Source organism: Octopus sinensis, linkage group LG19 (assembly GCF_006345805.1).
Source record: "Octopus sinensis linkage group LG19, ASM634580v1, whole genome shotgun sequence".
Classification (NCBI taxonomy): Eukaryota; Metazoa; Mollusca; class Cephalopoda; order Octopoda; family Octopodidae; genus Octopus; species Octopus sinensis.
Window position 1 is genome coordinate 46,458,065 of NC_043015.1, and position 23,905 is coordinate 46,481,969.

General features: G+C 38.9%; 1 protein-coding gene across 2 annotated transcripts in view; it reads left to right on the forward strand.

Annotated features, from left to right (window-relative positions):
- LOC115222251 (parkin coregulated gene protein homolog) overlaps window positions 1-23,905 on the forward strand; it is a 24,800-nt gene continuing 895 nt past the window's right edge. The window contains exons 1-4 of one of the 2 annotated variants that reach the window (XM_029792409.2): window positions 1-296; window positions 19,573-19,707; window positions 21,725-21,896; window positions 23,115-23,264. In XM_029792409.2, the coding sequence (XP_029648269.1) occupies window positions 195-296; window positions 19,573-19,707; window positions 21,725-21,896; window positions 23,115-23,264 (559 nt within the window). In that variant the 5' untranslated portion in view covers window positions 1-194. Of the gene's footprint in view, window positions 297-2,823; window positions 2,909-19,572; window positions 19,708-21,724; window positions 21,897-23,114; window positions 23,265-23,905 lie in introns of those variants that run through there. The other variant, XM_036511467.1, reaches the window with a different exon arrangement.

Below are 23,905 nucleotides of genomic sequence, written 5' to 3' on the forward strand. Positions count from 1 at the left end.
TGAGAGAGAAGAGCGAGAGAAGGAGAGAATAGAAAGAATAAGAGAGAAAAAGAGAGTGTGTGTGCGTGTCTGCATTCGAATTTGATCTGACGATAAATCGAGTACGTGGATATTTTCTCCTGACATTCCACAGAAGACCAACAAAGTGGTGTTGCTTGGACCAAAGTACATCGTGTCAACTGAAACAAAAACGGATGACGATGAAAAAAAAAGCATTCGTAAGTGAATCTGGTCTCTCAAAGAAATTATTAGTTGAAGGAGCATTTACCAACCAAGCACTACAGAATCGCTTCAAGGTAAAGAGAAAAAAAGTTCGTTTGTGGTTTAATCCCAGGTCAGTCCTGACCGAACTGGTCCTATGTATTATCAAAGGCGTCCCAGCTGTGACCATTACGTTTTTTTCTTTTTTTCTCACCCATCTCATCTCTTTCAAGCACAGTATATCTTCCGTAAGACGCAGTTTTTCCCCAAAATAATTTCTCCAAAAAATCACCCTGGGTCTCCTATAAGTTGTTTCAAATATTTAGGACACTAAAACTTTTCTCCCTGGATATGCACTGCTGAAATTCGGGTGCCTCCTTGCACGCTCGTATATCTTCTATACCATCAAATACAATAGTTATTAGCAGTGGTCCTCAGGCTGGGAAATAACAACCACCCCATCACAGAGATACACGATACCCTTTTCAAAAATATTAGATATCTGTCTCCATTAATTTTGGACGGAAGGAACATTGCCAATGGCAAATTACATTGACCTTAACTTGTACTTTACCTTAAGTACTTGTTGACCTCGGCGGAATTTGAACCCAGAACGTAAAGAACTGAATTCTGTCAATCTCCTATCAATGAGAAAACGGAATATCATTTTCGTTTTGTCGCCATAATGTTGGATAAATTCAAAAGCTTTAAAAGCATCTTAATTCTTTTTATCAACGCAATTTTCCGCTCCTTATTCAATGCTCAGAGGATAAACTCCTGGTGAGTGGAGAGCATGGCCATGGCCCGCTCCTATGAGAAACTCTGGTCTGACCCCCAGGTTCCAGATTCGATCCAGGAGACTTATATTTGATCAACGGTGTCCCAGCCGTAACCATTTATTTCTTGCTTTCCTTTTTTCTTTTAGAGACCAAATATATATCGGGCTACACATCCAGTATAACATTTTATTTATATATCTATCTATCTATCTGAGATGGTAGGCTTGTTGTCTAGTGACAGATTACCTCCTGTTCGAGCACGCCTTATGAATCGAGGACACCCCAGTCATGACCGTCCCGTTATTTTAGGGATGTGCAGAACTACGCTATCTATCCTTATTTAAGACAATATAGTGGGACTACAGGTAGATTTACCTGTTATTTCTAGCAGGATCAGTGACCACTTAAAGGCTTTGTGATAAACTTAGACGCTCAAGGTTTGACATATTTTAGAATCTCAATTGTTTTCGTTGTAATATTTTCAACGATATTTTTGTTTTATTTTATTTTATTTTATTTTATTCCCCCCATATTAAGTTGAGTATCGATTGTAGTTTAACCCTTGTATAAACCCTATGATCAAGGACATTCCAGCTATGACCGTCCTGCTATTTTTTTCTGGACATAATATATATTTCTTTATTGCCCACAAGGGGCTAAACATAGAGAGGACAAACAAGGACAGACAAAGGGATTAAGTCGATTACATCGACCCCAGTGCGAAACTGGTACTTTTATTTATCGACCCCCGAAAGGATGAAAGGCAAAGTCGACCTCGGCGGAATTTGAACTCAGAACGTAACGTGGACATAATATAATATGCCCAACTACATTGTCAAACAAGATGTATCTTTCCTTCTTTTAAAAACCGTAGAATGTAATATGAAGGTAGTATCATTGGCTGTTGTTTCTAGCGGGGTTAACTTGTTATAGGGGCACCCTCGTTGGCTTGAATAGTTGTTGACGGTTCTGACGATCAAGACAACGACCATGACCAACACGTCGACGACGATGATGATAACGATTATTGGTAAAGGTGTTTATAATAGCGATGGTGTCGACGATGTTGATGGGGAAACTTAAGTTGCTAATGGTGATAGTGATGATGATGATAATGATGATGGTGACGGAAGTTGTGTTTATAATGATGTAAGCTGTGATGATAAGTGTTGATGTTTGTTTTTGTTGTTCTTTTTTTATTTTGAATATAACTTTATACGCATATTGCGTCTGTGTGTATGTGTAAGATTAATCACTTATGTATGTGTACGCATATACACAAATATTGCCGGCGAATATATGGCTATTGTGATTTCATTATTGTTTGCGCCACTATCTAATCAATCTATGTGTGTTTCTTTCTCTCTCTTCCTCTCTGTCTCTCTAGATGTATATATATATATATATATATATATAATATATATATATATATATATTATATAATATATATATATATATATATATATATATGACAGACATATAGATAGGTAGACAGATAGATAGATAGACAGACAGACAGATTGACAGGCAGATAGATAGATAGATAGATAGATAGATAGATAGATAGATAGATAGATAGATAGATAGATAGATAGATAGATAGATGGACATATATAGATAGATAGACAGACAAACAGACAGACAGATAGATAGATAAACAGATAGATAAATAGATAGACAGATAGATAAATAGATATATAGACAGATAAATAGATAGATAGATAGACAGATAGATAAATAGACAGACAGACAGACAGACAGACAGATAGACAGATAGATAGATAGATAGATAGATAGATAGATAGATAAACAGACAGACAGATAGATAGATTTGGGACGTTTTGTTGAAGTTTCTATGACTCCATCTATACCTGTTTTCAAGAGTTAGTAACGAAATATCAGAGCTGAGCCACGACTTTGACAAAATGGTAACTAAGATAATAACAACAAACTCTTAAACGTAAACACACACACATATACATAGATTCGTAGACAAAGATAAAACAAATGGCTGTTCACAATAGCATGAAAGGCAAGCTTTATCACACATACACAAAAAAAAGCCACTTATAGGTCCCTCCTGTGTTTAAAGTTATATATGTGTATGTGTGCGTATGTATATATGTATGTTATGTATGTATATATGTTTATGTATGTATATGTATATGAGTATACGAATATATATGAGTACAAGGAAATGTATGTCTGTGTGTATATTTGTGAGTGTGTGTGTATAAATATGTATATGTATTATGTATATATATCATTCATAAACATTTATATACCGTAGTTCTAGCCCCAGGAGGACACCTCCTCCAGCTTGCTATAGACACACTTTCTGTGCCCTATCAGTATTTGCAAAGGGAAGCCAGAAATACTGATAGGGCACAGAAAGTGTGTCTATAGCCAGCTGGAGGAGGTGTCCTCCTGGGGCTACAAACTACAGTAGCATCCACCCTTAGGGGTTTAGCCATATTTAAATGGCAAATATACGTCGCGATGTGTTGTAGCTACTGTTTATAACTCTCTCTGAGATTTATTATTGCTCATTTATATACCAATATACATCAAAGTTTTCGATTTTCACTGAACACTGGTAAATACCGGAGAACTAGGATGCAAACATCCCTTAAAGGGTTAGGGTTAGGGTTGGCATGATTATATATGCGTGTGTGTGTGTGTGTGTGTACATGTCTATGTATGTATATATAAATATATATATATATATACATCATGACGTATATTTGCCATTTGAATATGGCTAAACCCCTAAAGGTGGATGCTACTGTGGTTTGTAGCCCCAGGAGGACACCTCCCCCAGCTGGCTTTAGACACACTTTCTGTACTCTACCAGTGTTTGCAAAGGGAAGCCATCCTTCCCGTCGCTCTAAGATTTATTATATATATAATAAGAGATATACACATATATATCTAGATGCGTATATATTCATATACAAATGTGTGTGCCTGTGTGTGTTTTACTAATATTCAGTAGAAGTAACAGAGTGACTCAAGATCTGAGAGTTTCGCTTTATTCATTTCTTTTAATCATGAGTTACAAACGCATTTCAAGGACTGAGAATTTCACTTGTGAAACATATTATCCTTCATCATCCTCATTTTCAACATCCTCTTTTCTATGCTACAGACGGGGTCTGATTAGGCAGATTTTTATGCAGCCGGACGCCCTTCATGTTCCTAACCCATTCTTGTTTCCAAGCAAAGTATTATTTCCTCATGACCGAACATGATTTTGCGGTATACCGAAAATGAATGCAGCAAGAGGGAAATTAACTCATGTCTCGCTACATGAAAGACTTTGCTTGGAGACACACACGTATACATCTATTTATTATTTCTTTACTACCCACAAGGGGCTAAACATAGAGAGGACAAACAAGGACAGACAAACGGATTAAGTCGATTACTTCGACATCAGTGCGTAACTGGTACTAAATTTATCGACCCCGAAAGGATGAAAGGCAAAGTCGACCTCGGCGGAATTTGAACTCAGAACGTAGCGGCAGACGAAATAGTGCTAAGCATTTCGCCCAGCGTGCTAACATTTCTGCCAGCTCGCCGTTATAACCATCTCGCGCATATATAACAGGCTTCCGTCTACCAAATTCATTTACAAGACTTTGGTTGGTCCAGGGCTATTGTAGAAGACACTTACTTGTCCAAGATGCCAGGCAGTGGGACTGAACTCGGAACTATGTGCAGATATGAGTTAAACACTCATATCTGCATCTATGTATATGCCTATATATCTATTTCTTTACTACCCACAAGAGGCTAAACAAAGAGAGGACAAACAAGGACAGACAAACGGATTAAGTCGATACTTATTTAATCGACCCCGAAAGGATGAAAGGCAAAGTCCACCTCGACGGAATTTGAACTCACAACGTAACGGCAGACGAAATACGGCTACTCATTTCGCCCGGCGTGCTAACGTTTCTGCCACCTCGCCGCCCTATATATATGCCTATATATCCTTATATGTATGTGCCTGTGCGTGCGTTTCAACTGAAACGTAAATATGTATATATAAATCGATATGTATATATCGTCACCGAAAGATATGCACATAAAAAAACCCAGAGAAGTAGAGAAAACAGCAGAGTAAATTAGATAATGATAGTTATGGCCATAACTATCTTTATCGCATACATATATATATATATAGGTTTCCCGTCCAAAAAGGTTTTAGCTTTATGGCGTATCGTCAGATTCCCAAAACCTGTTGGCCCACGACCTCTTGTCATGGGTCAACAGGTTTTGGGAATCTGACGATACGCCATAAAGCTAAACCCTTTCTGGACGGGAAACCTAAGGTAATCCCATAAACCGGCCCTCGCCATTTTTGATATATACTGCTCTACATCTTACAGTGTGCTTCTTTCGGATTTATGTTTTTTTACAAACGAAGTGTGAGTGTGTGTGTGGTGTGTGCACGCGTGTGCGTATGTATGTATGTATATATGTATGTATGTATAGTATATTGTCAATGTATCATATATCTGAATAAGGAAATATGATACATTAAGGCTCTTAATCATCCGTGCCCTCTTATTTGATTAAACTTTGTGTATTTCTTGAAAGTTCTTAGATTTTTGGAGTGATACACAAATAGGGGCTTTAATTTCATTTTACCAGCAGCATTTTCTCCCATAAGAAGTGTCAGGCGATTTTTGGAAGCTTTAAATCCTGGTGTTAACTTCTCAAGAAATAAAAGTTCTAGCAGGCAGGTGTTTCCAGAAAAGTGCAGTTTCATCAACATAGTATGCTTGCTCTGGCCCCCTTTAGTAATCATTTTCTTCAACTGCTCAGGGTAATTGGTAGCAGCCTCTGTATCATAGCACACAGTTTCACTAGTATTGTGCAAATTCATGCATTTCTTAAACCTTTCATCCCAGCCTTTTCTAACCAGACAGGATTTTTGGATATTTCGGTTTGAACGGCAGTTTTTTAACATATTATCTAGGTAACTAAACACTTTTAAACTTCGTATACTGGTAGAATGTGTTTATAAAACATCTTTTTTCTCTTGGCTTTATTGAGAAAATTCTATAGTTTGTAAGATATTTGTTGTTTTTTTTTCTTCAATTTCTGCAATTTCAACCAATCAGTGATGTCTACTGAGTTACAAAACATTCTGTGCCGTATGAATATGTCCCTCGTTTAAGAAACATTCGGTTTATTTACATTTGTGAAGAAAAAAAAGATACCCTTCCCCCACCCCTAACCCTAACTAACCCTAACCCTAAAAGAGATTGACATGCAATAGATCGATTCTAAAGTCATAATTATGGGTGACAATTTCATATGACACCGCTAGAAAAAACTGCCATTCAAACCAAAAAGATCTGGATTTTTTATTAAATGTTTCACCTTCCATTTTTGGCAAATTGTCATATAAACTTTTGGCTTGGATTTTGAATTACCATGTTATGCCAATTCTGATCCTCAATCCATACACTCAAGAGGCATTCCATTTTGAGCATTACATTAGATCTATGAAAAAAATAAGGTCAGGTCAATTAACAGAGTGGCTTCTTAAGCACTCAGCATAATTTTCTCTCTGTATTCATGTATTGGTCCCACTGTAGATGCTGCAAGATTTAATGTTTTGGCAAACTTTTGGCAAAATTTCTGCAGTCAGTATTTTTAAAACATCAAATTTAATACCCTGTGTAATCCCTTTATAATTCCTTTCCACATTAGTTCCTTCAGGTTTACTTGACAGCTTCTTTCTAGACGCCTTAAGCTGAAGGTAAATCCAACAGCAAAATAAAATCGGCCCAAGAAATATTTGCTTTGTGAGAACAGAAGATTTTCTTATTTCTATGCAATAATGAAAATGAGATGAAAAGGTAAAGGACTGAGAAAGAGAAAGTAATATATGATTTCTGTTGGCTGAAGGGTCACCAGATTTTAAAGACAATTTTCCCTTGCACTTTTGACTTAAGCCATAAACACACACGTGCACACACACACACACACTGTGTCAGCTTTTCATCAGCATCTGTTTGTTTTCATTCCTTCTTCCTTCTTGGTCGTCATAATCCTCAGCCCACAGACGGTCTTATTCCAGTCCCATCTTCATTCATTGATTTTCCTTTCTTCAGGAAAGTCTTCTTTGCCATCTCTTGGAATATCATTCCAAGCTTTCTTTTTTATTCCCCATGTCACAAGAGGACATGCTCAGCTTCTAGATGTCTATTTTTTATCTTCTACTCATTTCATTTCAGTCATTAGATTGTGGCCATGCTGGGGCACTGCATCAAAGAATTTTTAGTCAAATGAATTGTTGTTTTTTTTAAGCCTGGTACTTATTCTATCAGTCTCTTTTGCAGAACTACTAGGTTACGTAAACTCATCAACACTGGTTGTCAAACAGTGGTAAGGAACAAACACAGACACAAAGGCACCAACTCACACAGATACAAAAGCACACACACACACACATATACACAACAGGCTTCTTTCAGTTTCCATCTACCAAATCCATTCACAAGGCTCTTGTCAGCCTGAGGCCATGTAGAAGACACTTGCCCAAGGTGCTATGCAGTGGGACTGAACCTAGAACCATGTGGTTGGGAAGCAAACTTCTTACCTGAAGACATCCAGTTATTCCAGATCTGATATGTGGGCCTTTTAGCACAGCTGTCTTGGCGCCGCTTATTTGGCATCGCTGATTCGATGCTGACTTATTTGACATCAGACATTTCGCTCTCTCTCTCTCTCTCTCTCTCTCTCTCTCTCTCTCTCTCTCTCTCTCTCTCTCTCTCTCCTCTCTCTCTCTCTCTCTCTCTCTCTCCCTCGCTCCCTCTCTATCTCCCTCCTCTCTCTCCCTCCCTCTCCCCCTTTCTCTCTCTTTGTATGTATGTGTGTCTGTGTTTACCTCCAGCACCAAAATGTGCCGTTTGCCAAAGCAGGTTGCATTTCCAGTCAGTCATGCCAAACTGTCAGCATCCAAACAGATGCACACTGTCATCTCATTCTGCTAACACATCATATCTTTTGATGTCTTATTGAACACCACATCTATTGTGCATTGGATAAAAAACAAATGTCTTGCAGTATTTGTTCTGGCTTTCTCTATGTTCTGAGTTCAAATCCTGCTAAGGTCAGCTTTGCCTTTCTTTCTTTCAAGGCTGATTAAGTTAAAACACCACTTCCTGGAGTAGATTGGTACAATCATTAGTGTTACAGACATGATGTCTTGGTTCAGCTCTTTGAATTCATTGTCATCGCTTTTGTTGTCATCATCATCATCATCATCATTGTCATTATCTTCATCATCATCATAATCATCATTATCTTCATCATCATCATCATCATCATTATCTTGTTCATCATTATCTTCATCATTACCATCATCATCATCATCATCATCTTCATCATTACCATTATCATCATCATTATCATCATCACCATCATCATCATCTTTATCATTATCATCATCATCATCATCATCATTATCATTAATTTCACGGCCACTTTTCCATGCTTGCATGAGTTAGATGGAATTCATTGAAGCAGATTTTCTATGGTCGAATGCCCTTCCTCTCACCAGCCCTCTCACCTATTTCTAAGAAAGGTATTTTTTTTTCAAAGCTAAAGACATTTCCGCAGAAGATTAGAAATGAACAAGACCACTTGTATGACCATGATGCTCATTCACAACTATTGTATTGTACAACTATTGTATTACAGTTCTATATTTAATATATTCTATATTAACTATTGTACTGTACAACTAAAACACACAATGGGCTTCTTTCAGCTTCTGTCTATCAAATCCATTCACATTACTTTGGTTGGCTTAGAGCCATACAGTAGAAGACATTTGCCCAAGGTGCTAAGCAGTGAAACTAAACCCAAAGTCATGTGCTTGGAAAGTAAACTTGTTAACTATACAGCCATGCCTACATTTGAATTCTAAGTTCAATTTTCATGAAGGGGCTCAAATCCCACCAATGGCCCCAGTTAGTTACCCAACCATGAGATTACAACTGATTATGAAAGCTGAAGTGGGTGGAAGAGAATTGGAGCCATCCACTACAACAGTTGTACGGTGATGATTATGATAAAAGTGCCATAATTTAACAGCACAAAGCATTTTATCTGATATTCTATTGCTGTATTTCCCAAATGTTGGGGGAATTCTTAGAATGTATCCCTTGTCTCTGAGAACCCCTACATAAAAATTATTATACATCATCATCATCATTTGACATCTGTTGTCCATGCTGTTTGGACAGTTTGACCCAAGCTAGCAAACTAGGGAGCTGTACCAGACTCCAGTCTGATTTGGCATGGTTTCTACAGCTGGATGCCCTTCCTAATGCCAACCACTTTACAGAGTGTGCTGGGTGCTTTTACATAGCACCATACGAGTACTTTTATGTGACACCATATCAGCGCTTCTATGTGGTGCCGCACAATGTATCTTCTATTCATCTTTTTCCCTTCTCATTTCATAATGTTAAATTTCAGAGATTAAACAAACAATGAAACAGTCTTTTAAAGGTTTTGATACTTCTAAGATCATCAGATGCTACAGAGAGGGTTTAACCCTTTAATCTTCAGATTACTCTGTCAAATGTAATGTACTTGTACTTGTACTTGTGGTGACATTCACCCTGGATGGGTTGAGTCAGCTTCTTCTACCACCCTCGAGGCATCTCGAACCATGGCAGTGGAAGAAGTTTCGTGGGAATATGAATTTCACGAGCGGTCCTCAACAATCCCACATGTAGAGACATCCTGTTTGCCGCATATTGTCCGCAGACGCAGGGACAGAACGACCGAGGAGTCGCCGGTTGCCGAAACAGACACTCCGAGGATTTTCACCAGAGCCCCGTTTGCCGGGTTGTGGTCCTAATACCACTCGGTGTCAGACCAATCCGCCTTGGGTGGCCCTACCAGGAACCGAAACAGACACTCCGAGGATTTTCACCAGAGCCCCATCTGCCGGGTTGTGGCCCTAATACCACTCGGTGTCAGACCAATCTGCCTTGGGTGGCTCTACCAGGAACCGAAGTTCCTGACGGCATAGATCTGACACTACCCATTGCGAGCGTCCCCACCATGGTGAGAAGGGGATGGACTTTGGGGACACAATGTAATACTTATTTATTCATATTGTTTTGAATTAACCAGTGGAGACCTCCAGCATTCTTGATCCTTGGACTACATCTCTGCTCACTGCTATCAGAGCAGAGATGGCTATCTGTAAATGCCAGTCCCTTGAATCAGAGTGGCTGTTCCAGCATGTCTACATTGCCATCCTCTGGGACAGTGACTTTTCCATTTTATCTGCTGGGACCATGAGGTGGATTGCCTAGTCATTTTAGTTTTAGCTGTTGTACTTCACTGGTACATACACCATTCTTAATTGTAAAATCAAGATGGCTTAACATTTTTTTTTAAAATTGCCTATCTTCTATTCAGTCAAATTGATGAAATAAGTGGTGCTAAAGACTTAGAATAAACATGACAGTATTGTGACAAGGCTGGGCCTTTGAATTACAAGTACACTCCATCCAGTAGGCTTCTATACAGTCACAGTCTACCCAAATGCACTCACAAGGGTTTTGATCAACCCGGTGCTATGACAGATCCATGTGCTCAAGATTCCACACAATGGAAGTGAAACTTGAACCTCATAGTTTCAAGGCAAACTTCTTAATCGCTCATCCATGCTTGCTTGCAACACACACACACACACCACACACACACACACACACACACACACCCACATTCACACACACACACACACACACATGCTGACATATCTTGGTAGTAATTGCTTTTCTTCAGTACGCAGAAGAATTAAGATAGCTGGCTTTATGTCTGATGAACAAGTTTATCATTAAGCCTACCTAAAGCTGAAACCCTTCCCAAGTCTTAGTGGCAAATCATAGATGAAAATTACAATAACCACATCATATTACAAGTGTCTTGCACTCATTACCAGAGTCTATTCAGAAATTGTGGTGCACCTGAGCACTGTATACAATAATTTCATTATTATTATTATTATTATCATAACAAAAGTAATTAGCTGCTGTTTGTTAGCTGAAAGCTGTAATTGTCTTTGTGAGCGTGTAATTGTGTATGTGTGTGCATGTCACAATGTCATAATGTTTTTAGATAAGCTAATATGATGAGATATCTGAAGCCTAATGAATTAAATGAATATGTTACTGATAGCAACTTGTCTAAACACATGCGATATACATACAAAGGCCTTGTAGATATAAATAAGCACCATGAAGAAATGGAGAAGTAACAATTCACTGCTGTATGAGCTACACATAGAATTCATTTCATGCACTGTGTTATAAGTGGCTCAGTCCATTTAGCTGTAAGTAGGCACCACGTGGAGATCACTTGTCTAGTGATTGAGACCTTTGAAATCAATGTCAGTGTCATAAAACTGGTACCCATGCCAGTGGCACATAAAAAGGGCCCTTCAAATATTGGGCCCCACAGAGGCAGTGACAAGTTACTGAGTGAGACTTTTGGCAATATACTGTGCTTGAAGACCTGTCAAGCTAAGTGAGATTTTAGTTATGACCGATGCTAGTGTTTCATAACTAGCACCTGTACCAGTGGGATGTAAAAAGCACCCGCTACACTCCTGTAGTGGTTGGCATTAGGAAGGGCATCTGGCCATAGAAACCATACCAATTTGGACTGGAACCTGGTGCAGTTCCCCAGCTTACCAGTTTTCAATTGAACCATCCAACCCATGCCAGAATGGAAAACGTATGTTAAATGATGAATGATGATGATGGAGATACAGTTCACTGCTGAGCTGTCTTCATAAAGTGGCTCAGTCCATGTAGCTACAAATGTGCAGGGCCGGCTGAATGTACTGAAGGCAGCTTGGACCATCGCCCTGGATGCCACCTACTAGAGAGCAGAGAACACCATGTCATGTTTGAGATCTTCCAAATACAAAGACAGATTAGATTCTTCATCAGTTTTATTATTAGAAACTGTTTTAGTTGAGTTATTGTGTGTTTTTCAGAGTGTTCGTTTCATTGACATTCTTTAATTCATTTGGAGAAAATTCCTTACATCTATGGCATCCTTTGGACTTTCTCTCATCAACCATCCATACCATTCTCCTCTCAGTGTTTGTAACGCATATTTATCTAGATCATTGCCAATAATGTAGTAATGGCTCTGTCTTTATACAATCTTGCTCTGTCTTTATACAATCTATTAGTACTCCATATGTGTGTGTGTGTGTGTGTGTATATATATATATATAAGAAATGAGATACTCAGAAATTCGGATGGTTTTATATTTACAGATATTTATTTGTATATTACATGTTTTTATACATCATATAACTTATATCATATATCATATATTAGCGCTTTCGTCTATTCTGGTGGATTTTTCAAATGGAACTAAGTTCCTGTGGAAAAATTTTGACCATTTTATAGTGTTATTGAGTGGGTAGTGGTGGTGAGGGATATAAGACAGTACAAGAGGGTGATGGATGGGGAGAAAGTGAGAGAGAGAGAGCATGTGTGTGTGTGTGTATGTGTGCTTTTGTATCTGAAAGTAGTGTTAGAGAAAAAGAAGGGATGGAAAAAAAGGGAGAGAGGGAAGAAGAAAAAATTGTTTTGATGGTTTCTTTTGTGAGTGTGTCCATGTATTAATGGATTCTTTCATTGTGTTTTTGTTTCCAACAGCTTCTTAGGTGGCAGTGTCATTTCAAATCCTCCCCTGGGCTGGCAGAAAGCAATGGGAAACAGAATCGTCTCTGTAAAACTTCACTTCATGAGACACAAAAAAAAAGTAACACACTCTGCTTTCAGAAGTATTGAGTACTTCATTTCATATTTGTTAAGTCTTGTTCTAATGAACAAACACACAGGTACACGTAAATGCGAGAATGAAATTTGCTTAGGGGGATACAAACCCAGTTTTCAGGAGGATGTTCAAAGTGTTTTCACTTCCCGCAAAAAATGTTTGGGAGTGGACCACTTGCACCCCCGATGGCCCTGTTCTCAAGCTCATGCAGGAATATACACACATATGATGACATTTGCATAGAGAAAGGTCTGAGCACTCAAAGGGAACGGACCCTATGGAAGAGGGAAACTGAGAAAGACCTCACTCCTAGAGTGTAGCTGGGGTGTGTACCACCCAGGATAACACAGGACCATATTGATTGGTGATATATTTAGTAATGCATGTTGTGCTGCAGAAGACCTGATCAGGTCTTGCATAACGAGGGATTACTTTGAACCTGTTGATTACTGGAACACCCGTTCTCTTTTTTTGTTTGTTTGTTTTTTCACATACTCTTTACTCTTTTACTTGTTTCAGTCATTTGACTGCAGCCATGCTGGAGCACCACCTTTAGTCAAGCAAATCGACCCCGGGACTTATTCTTTGTAAGCCCAGTACTTATTCTATCGGTCTCTTCTGCCGAACTGCTAAGTGACGGGGACGTAAACACACCAGCATCGGTTGTCAAGCAATACTAGGGGGACAAACACAGACACACAAACACATACACTCACATACGTATATATATATATATATATATACGACAGGCTTCTTTCAGTTTCTGTCTACCAAATCTACTCACAAGGCACTGGTCGGCCCAAGGCTATAGTAGAAGATACTTGCCCAAGATGCCACGCAGTGGGACTGAACCCGGAACCATGTGATTGGTTAGCAAGCTACTTGCCACACAGCCACTCCTGCGCCTGTACATGTGTACTGCCAACCGATACTCCTCTTTTCTCAGGTTACTCATGCATTGACGTCTGTCACTCTGTTTACCACTTAGTATTTCCTATCACTACTGCTGTCATTGACAACCATCTCCCCCCACACACACTCTCTCTTTCTCTCTCTCTCTCTCTCTCTCTCTCTCTCACTCACATACACACAACAACAACAACCACACCACCCCTCGTTCATCTCTGTCTCACTCTCTCTGTCCCTCTCACTCCCTCTCTTCATTTCTCTGTCTTTCTCCCTGTCTCCCCAGCATTCTGTATACCTCTGTTGATTCTCACTTCTCTCTTTTTCCCTCCTTCTCACTCTGTCTGTCTCTCTCACTTCTCTCTTTCTCCCTCCTTCTCACTCTGTCTGTCTCTCTCCTCTCTCTCTCCCTTTCTCTCTCCACCCTCCTCTCAGCAGTGTCCCTGATTAATGAATAATTACATTAGAACTGTAATAATATCTAGTATGCACACACCTCCACCTCCACTGCTTTCTCTCCTACAAGCAAATATACCCAAAGTGGTGCTGAAAACTTCCTGGCTTTAAGAGTATCACAAAAGGCCTGGTTGAAGGCCCAAACTTCCAAGTTCTTTAACAGAGCTTAGAAAAATTGGAAGACCACTGCATTGAGTGTATGAGAGGGGAAGACCGTGAGCTCCAAAATCGTTTTTTATTCTCTCTCTGTTTATTTCCTCATGTTCCTCTCTGTTGAAAAGTGTAGGCTTGAAGCGTAAAAGACTTTCTCACCTTCCCAAACATTAAACTAATACACCTGTTTAATAGATCGTTAGCTCGTACACACATTTTTTTTCTCTCCTTGTTTTTTTCTGTGTCCCTTTCTGTCAAAGAGCGTAGGCTCGAAACGTAAAAGACTTTTTCTATTCCTGAGCACTATACTAATACATTTGTTTGTTTGTACTCCACCTGCCTTCGTCTTTTGTTTATTTTCGTAAACCTTCTCATTATATATATATATATGACTTAACTATCCTCTCACACCATCTCTGATGAAGGGATATAATTAATAAATATCCTAGAAACAGCTGTAAGACCTTCCATCTATAAATGCTCTAATATCTGCACAGCCTTGGTTTTTTATCTTATTACGCAAACAATTCTTATATATATATATATTTATATATGTGTATGTATATACATATACATACATTCGGCGAATATGGTGGGTGGAGCATTCTTTCCCATTCAAACTGCTCCAGCCTTTGGAATATCATCCTCACTGCTTGTGGCCAAGTATTATCCTGATGGAAAAACACCTTTTATCTTGAAAAATGGCCATTTTTCTTCTAGCGCTGATTTAAGCTGCTCGAGCTGCTTGCAGTAGATCTCCTTTATCATTTGGTTTGGGTCTGAAAGTTCAAATTGGACTAAACCTTTCATATCCCACCAAAACGATAACACCTTACATGGGTGAAGACCTTCTTTAGCCTGGGGTGCCGGTGTTTCTCCTTTCACTACCCACGGTCTTCGGTGCTTGACATTTTTATAGAAAACCCATATCGGTCCAAAATTGGTTCATTCATGAAACGTGACAGCAAAGAAGAGCATGCATTATTAACTCTCTACACGCGATTAGACTCGGAAAGTTTGTGAGGAACCCACTGACCCAATTTGCTGACTTTGGTAGTTGTAGTAGTAGTAGTAGTAGTAGTAGTAGTAGTAGTAGTAGTAGTGAAAGCGCATGGCTCAGTGGTTAGAACTTTGATCTTACGACCATGAGGTTGTGGTTTCAATTCCTGGACTAGGTGATGCATTGTGTTCTTGAGCAAGACACTTTATTTCATGTTGCTTCAGTTCACTCAGCTGTAGAAATGAGTTGCGATGTCACTGGTGCCAAGCTGTATCGGCCTTTGCCTTTCCCTTGGATAACATCAGTGGTGTGGAGAGGGGAGGCCGGTATGCATGGGCGACTGCTGGTCTTCCATAAACAACCTTGCCTGGACTTGTGACTAGGAGGGTAACTTTCTAGGTGCAAGCCCATGGTCATTCGTGACCGAAGGGGTCTCCAAGTAGTAGTAGTAGTAAGGTGGTGAGCTGGCAGAAATGTTAGCACGCTGGGCAAAATGCTTAGTGAGATTTCATCTGTCTTCATGTTCTAAGTTCAAATTCTGCCAAGGTCGACTTTGCTTTTCATCCTTACAGGGACAATAAAATATGTACCAACTGAGTACTATAGTCAATGTAATCAACTGTTTCCTTCCTCCAAGTTCCAGTAGAAAGGATTAAGGTGGGGTTATTTGATTATCCCTAAATGCCCTCCTGTATCACCAGAACCCCACCACTATAATTTTTTTGTTTTTTTTCTTCCTAGTGCCATATTCTATGTACACTTCCCTTCTTTTAATATATACCATGTACACTTTTTTTTTTAATCATTCTATTATATGTAAACCCCCCGCACACACTCTATCCTTCGCCCCGGTGCTAAATAAAAGGAATCATTATTGTTACTCTCTTTCTCTCTTTTACTTGTTTCAGTCATTTGACTGTGACCATGCTGGAGCACTGCCTTTAGTCGAGCAAATCGACGCCAGGGCTTATTATTTGCAAGCCTAGTACTTATTCTATCGGTCTCTTTTGCTGAACTGCTAAGTTACGGGGGACGTAAACACACCAGCATCAGTTGTCAAGCGATATTGGGTGGGACAAACACAGACACACAACCATATACACGCACTCATACATACACACACACACACAGACACACACATACATACATACATACATACACACACACACACATACACACACACACACACACACACATATATATATACATATATACGACAGGCTTCTTTCAGTTTCCGTCTACCAAATCCACTCACAAGGCTTTGGTCAGCCTGAGGCTATAGCAGAAGACACTTGCCTAAGGTGCCATGCAGTGAGAATTAACCCGGAACCATGTGTTTGGTAAGCAAGCTACTTACCACACTGCCACTCCTGGACCTAAAAAAAACAAAAAAATTATATTATTATTATCATTATTATTATTATTATTATTATTATTATTTATGGTTTCCTTTTATTTTAACTTTATTTCGGTTGCCTTCGTACCGGGCATCCTCCGAAGGCCAAGAGTAGCAAAGGCACTTTTGTTTTGCTAAGCATGCTAAAATTATCACCACATTTATTTCATTTTAAATGGAGAGTGCTTTCTGTAGTATATGGGTTGTACCCAATCAAGGTTATCCTCTGTAGTTCATGGAGATACTTCTCATCCCCCTTTTTTTATCATTCCCTAGTACTATCCTAGTATTATCCTAGTACTATGCTTCCACGTTTTTATGATTTCAATTTGCAGATCTTTATAGTGAGAAAGCTTTCTGTATTGCTTTCTTGGACATTTTGATCTTGTGAGACAGACATATCTATTAACAGACTAGTTCCTCTGTTGTTGTCCTTGATCACAATGTCTGGTCAATTGGTGTCAATTTTTCTGTCTGTTTTTATTGGGAAGTTCCAATGGATAGCCCATGCCATTTACTACATCCTCTGGATGGTGCCTGTACCACTTATAATTGGATTTAATTTTGTAGTATTTACAAGCATTCCAGTGGATGTACTGCCGTAGTCTGTCATGTCTTATGAGGTACTCCTTTTCAGCATGGACTGGGCGACCAGAAACAAAATGATCAAGTGTCACTGTGAATTTTCCATTATTATTATTATTATTATGTTTTTTCCTTCTTTCTTCAAATTTTCTTCCGTTTCTCGACGAGTGTTTTCCATACACCTAGGGCAGAGAAGGGCATTGTATGCATTCCCAGATTACATGCGCAAATTCACAGATAGAATATGCATTTAAAAATTAATAAATAAATAAATTCATGGATGGATGTTGTTTTTACAGCGATAATGCTCTTCTCAGTACATAAGTCGTTCCAGTTAACACGATTTTTTGCACTTCCTGTAGGGATGGTAAGCCTGGAATCATTTTCAAATAGGTTTCAGTACCTTTTTTTATCATTCCTAGAGATCCTAAAGTCACTGGTACTGTAGTCGCCTTGAGATGCCACATTTTTTCAATTTCTATCAGCATTATTATTATTATTATTATTATTATTATTATTATTATTATTATTATTATTGAGTGAGAGAGCAGCATATGCCATCAAAATGATGCTGGGTTACAAATATATGAAGCTCAATATAACCATCATGACTACTCTCCTGAAAGGACCACTGATGAGGTCACAGAAGTGTGAAAGAACTCTGGCCGAAATATTATAGCCTCAGCTTGACCAAAGCCTTGTGAGTGAATTTGATAGACAGAAACTGAAAGAAGCCCATTGTATATGTATATATGTATTTATGTGTGTGTGTCTGTGTCTGTTTCCCTGCCATAGCTTGACAAGCGATGCTGGTGTGTTTATGTCCCTGTAACTTAGCGGTTCGGCAAAAGAAACTAATAGAATATGTACTAAGCTTACAACAAATAAGTCCTGATGTTGATTTCTTCAACTGAAACCCTTTAAGGCAGTGCTCCATTATGGCCACAATCACGCAGCTGAAACAAGTAAAAGAGTAAATGTACTTGGAACACCCAATGTGAGGTTCCAAGCAACCACAAGGTTGAAACATATGTAGGAATTATTAATGGTTTCAAGTATCAGCACAAGGCCAGCAATTTGGTGGAGGGGATAGATAAGTTGATTACATCGATCCCAGTGCTCAGCAGGTACTAATGGTATCGGCCCTGATAGGATAAAAGGCAAAGTTGACCTCAGTGGAATTTGAACTCGGAAAGTAAAGATAGATGAAATGCCACTAAGCAATTTGCCTGGCAATCTAACGGTTCTGCCAGCCCGCTGCCTTAACCCTTTTGATACCAACCCGGCTGAAACTGGTTCTTGCTTTGTAGTACAAATGTCTTGCTTTCAAAAGTTCTGAATTAAAATCTCCCACCAAACCATAGTCACAATTTATGTTCCTAACACTGGCTTAACCCTTTAGTATTTAAACTGGCCATATCCGGCCAAAATATTTAATTTGTTTTATGTTCAAACTGACCAGATCCAGGCTCTCACACCTACCCTACAATATTATTCTACATTAAGTAATTACACCATCAAGATCTTGAAGATATGAGATAATGCATGATTAATTCAAATCAATGGGAATCAATAAGCATTATGTTTGATAGAATAATCTGAACACTAAAGGGTTTATGATAACTCTGTTATTTTACTAAATTCTTTGTTATATTTAAAATTAATTGAAAGAAACACAGAGCATCTCAAAATAAATACGGTAACAAAAGGGTTAATGTAGGAACTAATAACATAAGCTTGTATCTATCTTAATTTCTCATGTGTCTGTGTGTGTGTGTGTGTGTACCCTAGTGCAGACATCACATAATGGTTGCAAATGAGCATCATCACCATACAAGTGATGTTATTGATGGAATTTTATTAAAGCAAGGATTTGTTTTTGCATATCCTATTTCAAATTTTCAAATTAGTATTGTTGCAATTAACCCTTGGTCAGCCCTGCATAAAGACTGACCAATGATAGGAAGGCATCCTACCTATTTCCATCCCAACATTTAATAAGACATCATACCTCCATGACATTACAGGACATTAATGAATACTTCCGTCTTTTTGTAAAACAGTAGAATGTGATTTGAGAGTGAATTAACTGCTGCTATTTCTAGCAAGTTGATCAACCATATAGAGGCTCTGTTGTTCGGTTGCTTACTTAGGCCAGTTAGTCATATGTGTTTCAGGTAAAATAAACCATTGGCAGGTTTGTAAATATGTGATTAAACCAATCAAAACATCTATGATTTTTTTTAAACAGGTTCAACCACCACCAGATGCTGGAGCATTCAAACCAAGAATCCTAAAAACAACTGCCTTCCGTCGATTTTATGAGAGGGGAGACTTCCCTATAGCTCTAGAATTTGATACGAAAGGAAACAAGATTGCATGGAAGGTAACATTTTAAATATATATCTTTGTGTGTGTGTGTGTATTGTGTCAGATCACTTGTAAGATAAGTGCCACTGATAATATGGAATCCAGTACAACCTGTTGGATATTATTTAAATACATAACATCTTTGTTTGTGTGTGTGTACATGTGTATATATATCATCATCATCATCATTTAATGTCCGTTCTCCATGCTAGCATGGGTTGGACGGTTCGACCAGGGATCTGGGAAGCCAGAAGGCTGCACCAGGCTCCAGTCTGATCTGGCAGTGTTTCTACAGCTGGATGCCCTTCCTAACGCCAACCACTCCGTGAGTGTAGTGGGTGCTTTTTACGTGCCACCGGCACAGGAGCCAGGCGAGGCTGGCAACAGCCATGATCGGATTGGTGCTTTTTATGTGCCACCGACACAGGAATCACAACTACAATTTCCATTGATTTTTTTATGTTGAGATACTTGACTCAATAGGTCTCCTCAAGCACAGGGTCGAAACAATGTTTCTTTACTTGCCACTTGCACAGGAGTCAGTCCAGTGGCACTGGCAACTGCTGGGTGCCAGTCATAGGATTGGTTCAATTTCGATTCTGATTACATATATATATATATCATTGCTATTATGTAAAAGTGTTGTAAGTCCAAAACGTTGCTTTTTCAGAAAATGAAAAAATAGTTTCCCCATTCCATTTCTTTTTACATTAGCAACAGTTTCAGCTTAACAATAGTACTTTGTTCGGTGCATAAGATCTTAACTTCATGCATGTATGAGATTTTCAGTCAAAAATATTTTTGCAAAACTGTCGCATGTGGGACTTACTGCACTACTGAAAAATGCTAAACTGATGTACTACACCTTATAGCAGAAGAATCCCCCAAATCTTACTATACTCAACTAATTAGCCCAAAGTTGCTAACGAACACACTTCAGTCCTTGGCTCACAGATCTTTTTTTCTTCACTCTACTTTCTCTAACAATATCGCAATAACCTCTGAAGGTGGCAAGCTGGAAGAATCGTTAGCACACCAGGCAAAATAGGGGAGTAATTAGGTGTAGCTGTTTGGATTATAATGGTTTGACATGGCTGACTGGACTCAAGCTGTTTTGGCACTGGGGGCCTTAACATTCACACCCGTAAATGGTTATGATGCGCATGTACGTGGGGTACGCTTATCATATGAGTAGTCATGATGGGTATATTGGGCTTTGTATATTTGTACCTCTGCGTCACTTTGATGGTGTGTGCTGCTCTGACACATACATATATTCTACACACCAGGCAAAATGCTTAGCGGCATTTCATCCATTTGGATGAAGGCAGCGAGCTGGCAGAATCGTTAGCACGCCGGGCAAAATGCTTAGCGGTATTTCGGCTGCCGTTACGTTGTGAGTTCACATTCCACTGAGGTCGACTTTGCCTTTCATCCTTTCGGGGTCGATAAATTAAGTACCAGTTATGCACTGGGGGCGATGTAATCGACTTAATCTGTTTGTCTGTCCATGTTTGTCCCTTCTATGTTTAGCCTCTTGTGGGTAATAAAGAAATAGGCATTTCATCCATTTTTACATTCTGAGTTCAAATTCCACCGAGGTCAACTTTGCCTTTTATCCTTTTAAGGATTATTTATCAATTATCATCCGTCTTCCATTCTGATATGAGTTGGACAGTTTGACAGAATTATCATCATCATCATCATTTAACATCCGTCTTCCATGCTGGCATGGGTCGGACAGCTTGACAGAAGCTGGTAAGCCAGAGGACTGCACCAAGCTCCACTGTCTCTTTTACCATTGTTTTTACAGCTGAACACGCTTCCTAATGCCAACCATTTTACAGAGTGGACTTTAGCACCAGCAACCAGATAGGTGGCACCAAAGTGGCTGTACCAAAATGCCTCATACCCAATTTACACTGATATTGATACTTTTAGTTGTTGGTAATCAATATATTTTTAGCAGTCAATTTCTCTTTTCTTTTTTTAGAGTAGAGGTTATTTTAAAATTTTATTTTCCTTTCTTGCAGATTGAAATTGAAAAAATGGATTATCATCACTTTTTACCACTGTTCTTTGAAGGATTACGAGAAAACCAGCACCCATATGAATTCTTTGCTCGCCAGGGTATACATGACATGTTAGAACATGGAGGAAATAAAATTTTGCCTTGCATTCCTCAACTTATTATTCCAATTAAAGGTGAATTCTTAAACTTACCTATGTTCTTTGCATTCAGTTAAATGCTACTAGGGTTGACTTTGTCTTCCATCCTTTTTGGGTTGATAAAATAAGTACCAGTCAACTACTGGGGTTGATGTAATCAATTTATCTCCTCCCTGAAATTGCTGGCCTTGTGCCAAAATTTGAAAGCATTGGCAACACATAAAAGCGCCCGTGCAGTGCCACATAAAAGTGCCCATACAGTGCCACATAAAAGTGCCCATTCAGTGCCACATAAAAGTGCCTATATAGTGTCACATAAAAGTACCTGTGCAGCACGAAGTAAAATGTGTATAGTTTTTTAGCCTGTGTTACTGAATTCTATATATTCATTCAACTGAAAACTCTTCAGGGGAGTGCTCCAGCATGGCTACAGTCTAATGACAGAGACAAATAGAAGGGAAAACAAGATATCATCAACACCATGTCTATGTATTAATATACGTATATACACACACCTGCAAACACAAACACAAGCAAGTATACTAAAATCCCAACACTTAGAATATTTGTAAAAAAAAAAATGGAAGGGTGTGATTTTGGAGTAAATTTGGATGCTATTTCTAGCGGATCGTATGATCATGTCGAGCAGTGGTTCTCAACCAGACTCTATATGACTTTTGTGGGTGGGGATTCCAGGTAAGATTTTGTTGTTAAAATCTATGTATAATAATAAATTGATATTACTTCTACAATACACAAAACATTTTATATAATTCCTCTTTTACTCTTTACTTGTTTCAGTCATTTGACTGTGGCCATGTTGGAGCACCGCCTTTAGTCAAGCAAATTAACCCCAGGATTTGTACTTTGTAAGCCTAGTACTTATTCTATCAATCTCTTTTGCCGAACCGCTAAGTTACGGGGATGTAAACACACCACCATCGGTCATCAAGCGATGTTGGGGGGACAAACACAGACATAAACATATACACACATACATATATATATATATATATATATATATACGACGGGCTTCCTTCAGTTTCCACCTACCAAATCCACTCACAAGGCTTTGGTCAGCCTGAGGCTACAGTAGAAGACACTTGCCCAAGGTGCCACACAGTGGGAATGAACCTGGAATCATGTGGTTGGTAAGCAAGCTACTTACCACACAGCCACTCCTGTGCCTATAATATTAATATTCAATTATATAAATACGATATTTAATTGCTACTATCTTCTTTTTTCTTGTAGAGGCTCTGAATACAAGAAGTTTGCCTATAGTATGTACAACGTTGAAGGTCCTGCAGCATTTGGTTGTATCAGCTGAATTAGTTGGTGAAGCGCTTGTACCGTATTATAGACAGATTCTACCAATATTCAACATCTTCAAAAACAAGAACTGTAAGCTTCTTATATGTTTCTTCCCATAGCTGCCTGCAGGCAACTTTTTTCTGTCTTATAAGGCTAAATACTCAATCTTTCTGCTGTTTCACAACTTCACTGTATTTAAAGTTTACTCTCTTGTCTGTAAAATACCAAACACATTCGACACTTCCAAAGTTTATTCTTTTACTTGTTTCAGTCATTTGACTGCGGCCATGCTGGAGCACCACCTTTAATCGAGCAACTCGACCCCGGCACTTATTCTTTTGTAAGCCCAGTACCTATTCTATCGGTCTCTTTTGCCGAACCGCTAAGTAACGGGGACATAAACACACCAGCATCGGTTGTCAAGCAATGCTAGGGGGACAAACACATACACACATATATATATATACAATATATACTACGGGCTTCTTTCAGTTTCCTTCTACCAAATCCATTCACAAGGCTTTGGTCAGCCTGAGGCTATAGTTGAAGACACTTGCGCAAGGTGCCACGCAGTGGGACTGAACCCTGAACCATGTGGTTGGTAAACAAGCTACTTACCACACAGCCACTCCTGCGCCTATAAAAAAAAAAATGTCTAAATATTGCTTTAAATAGTCATGTGCCTTCATTACAAACAATTTATCATTTTTTAACCAAATGTTGTTTCGTCC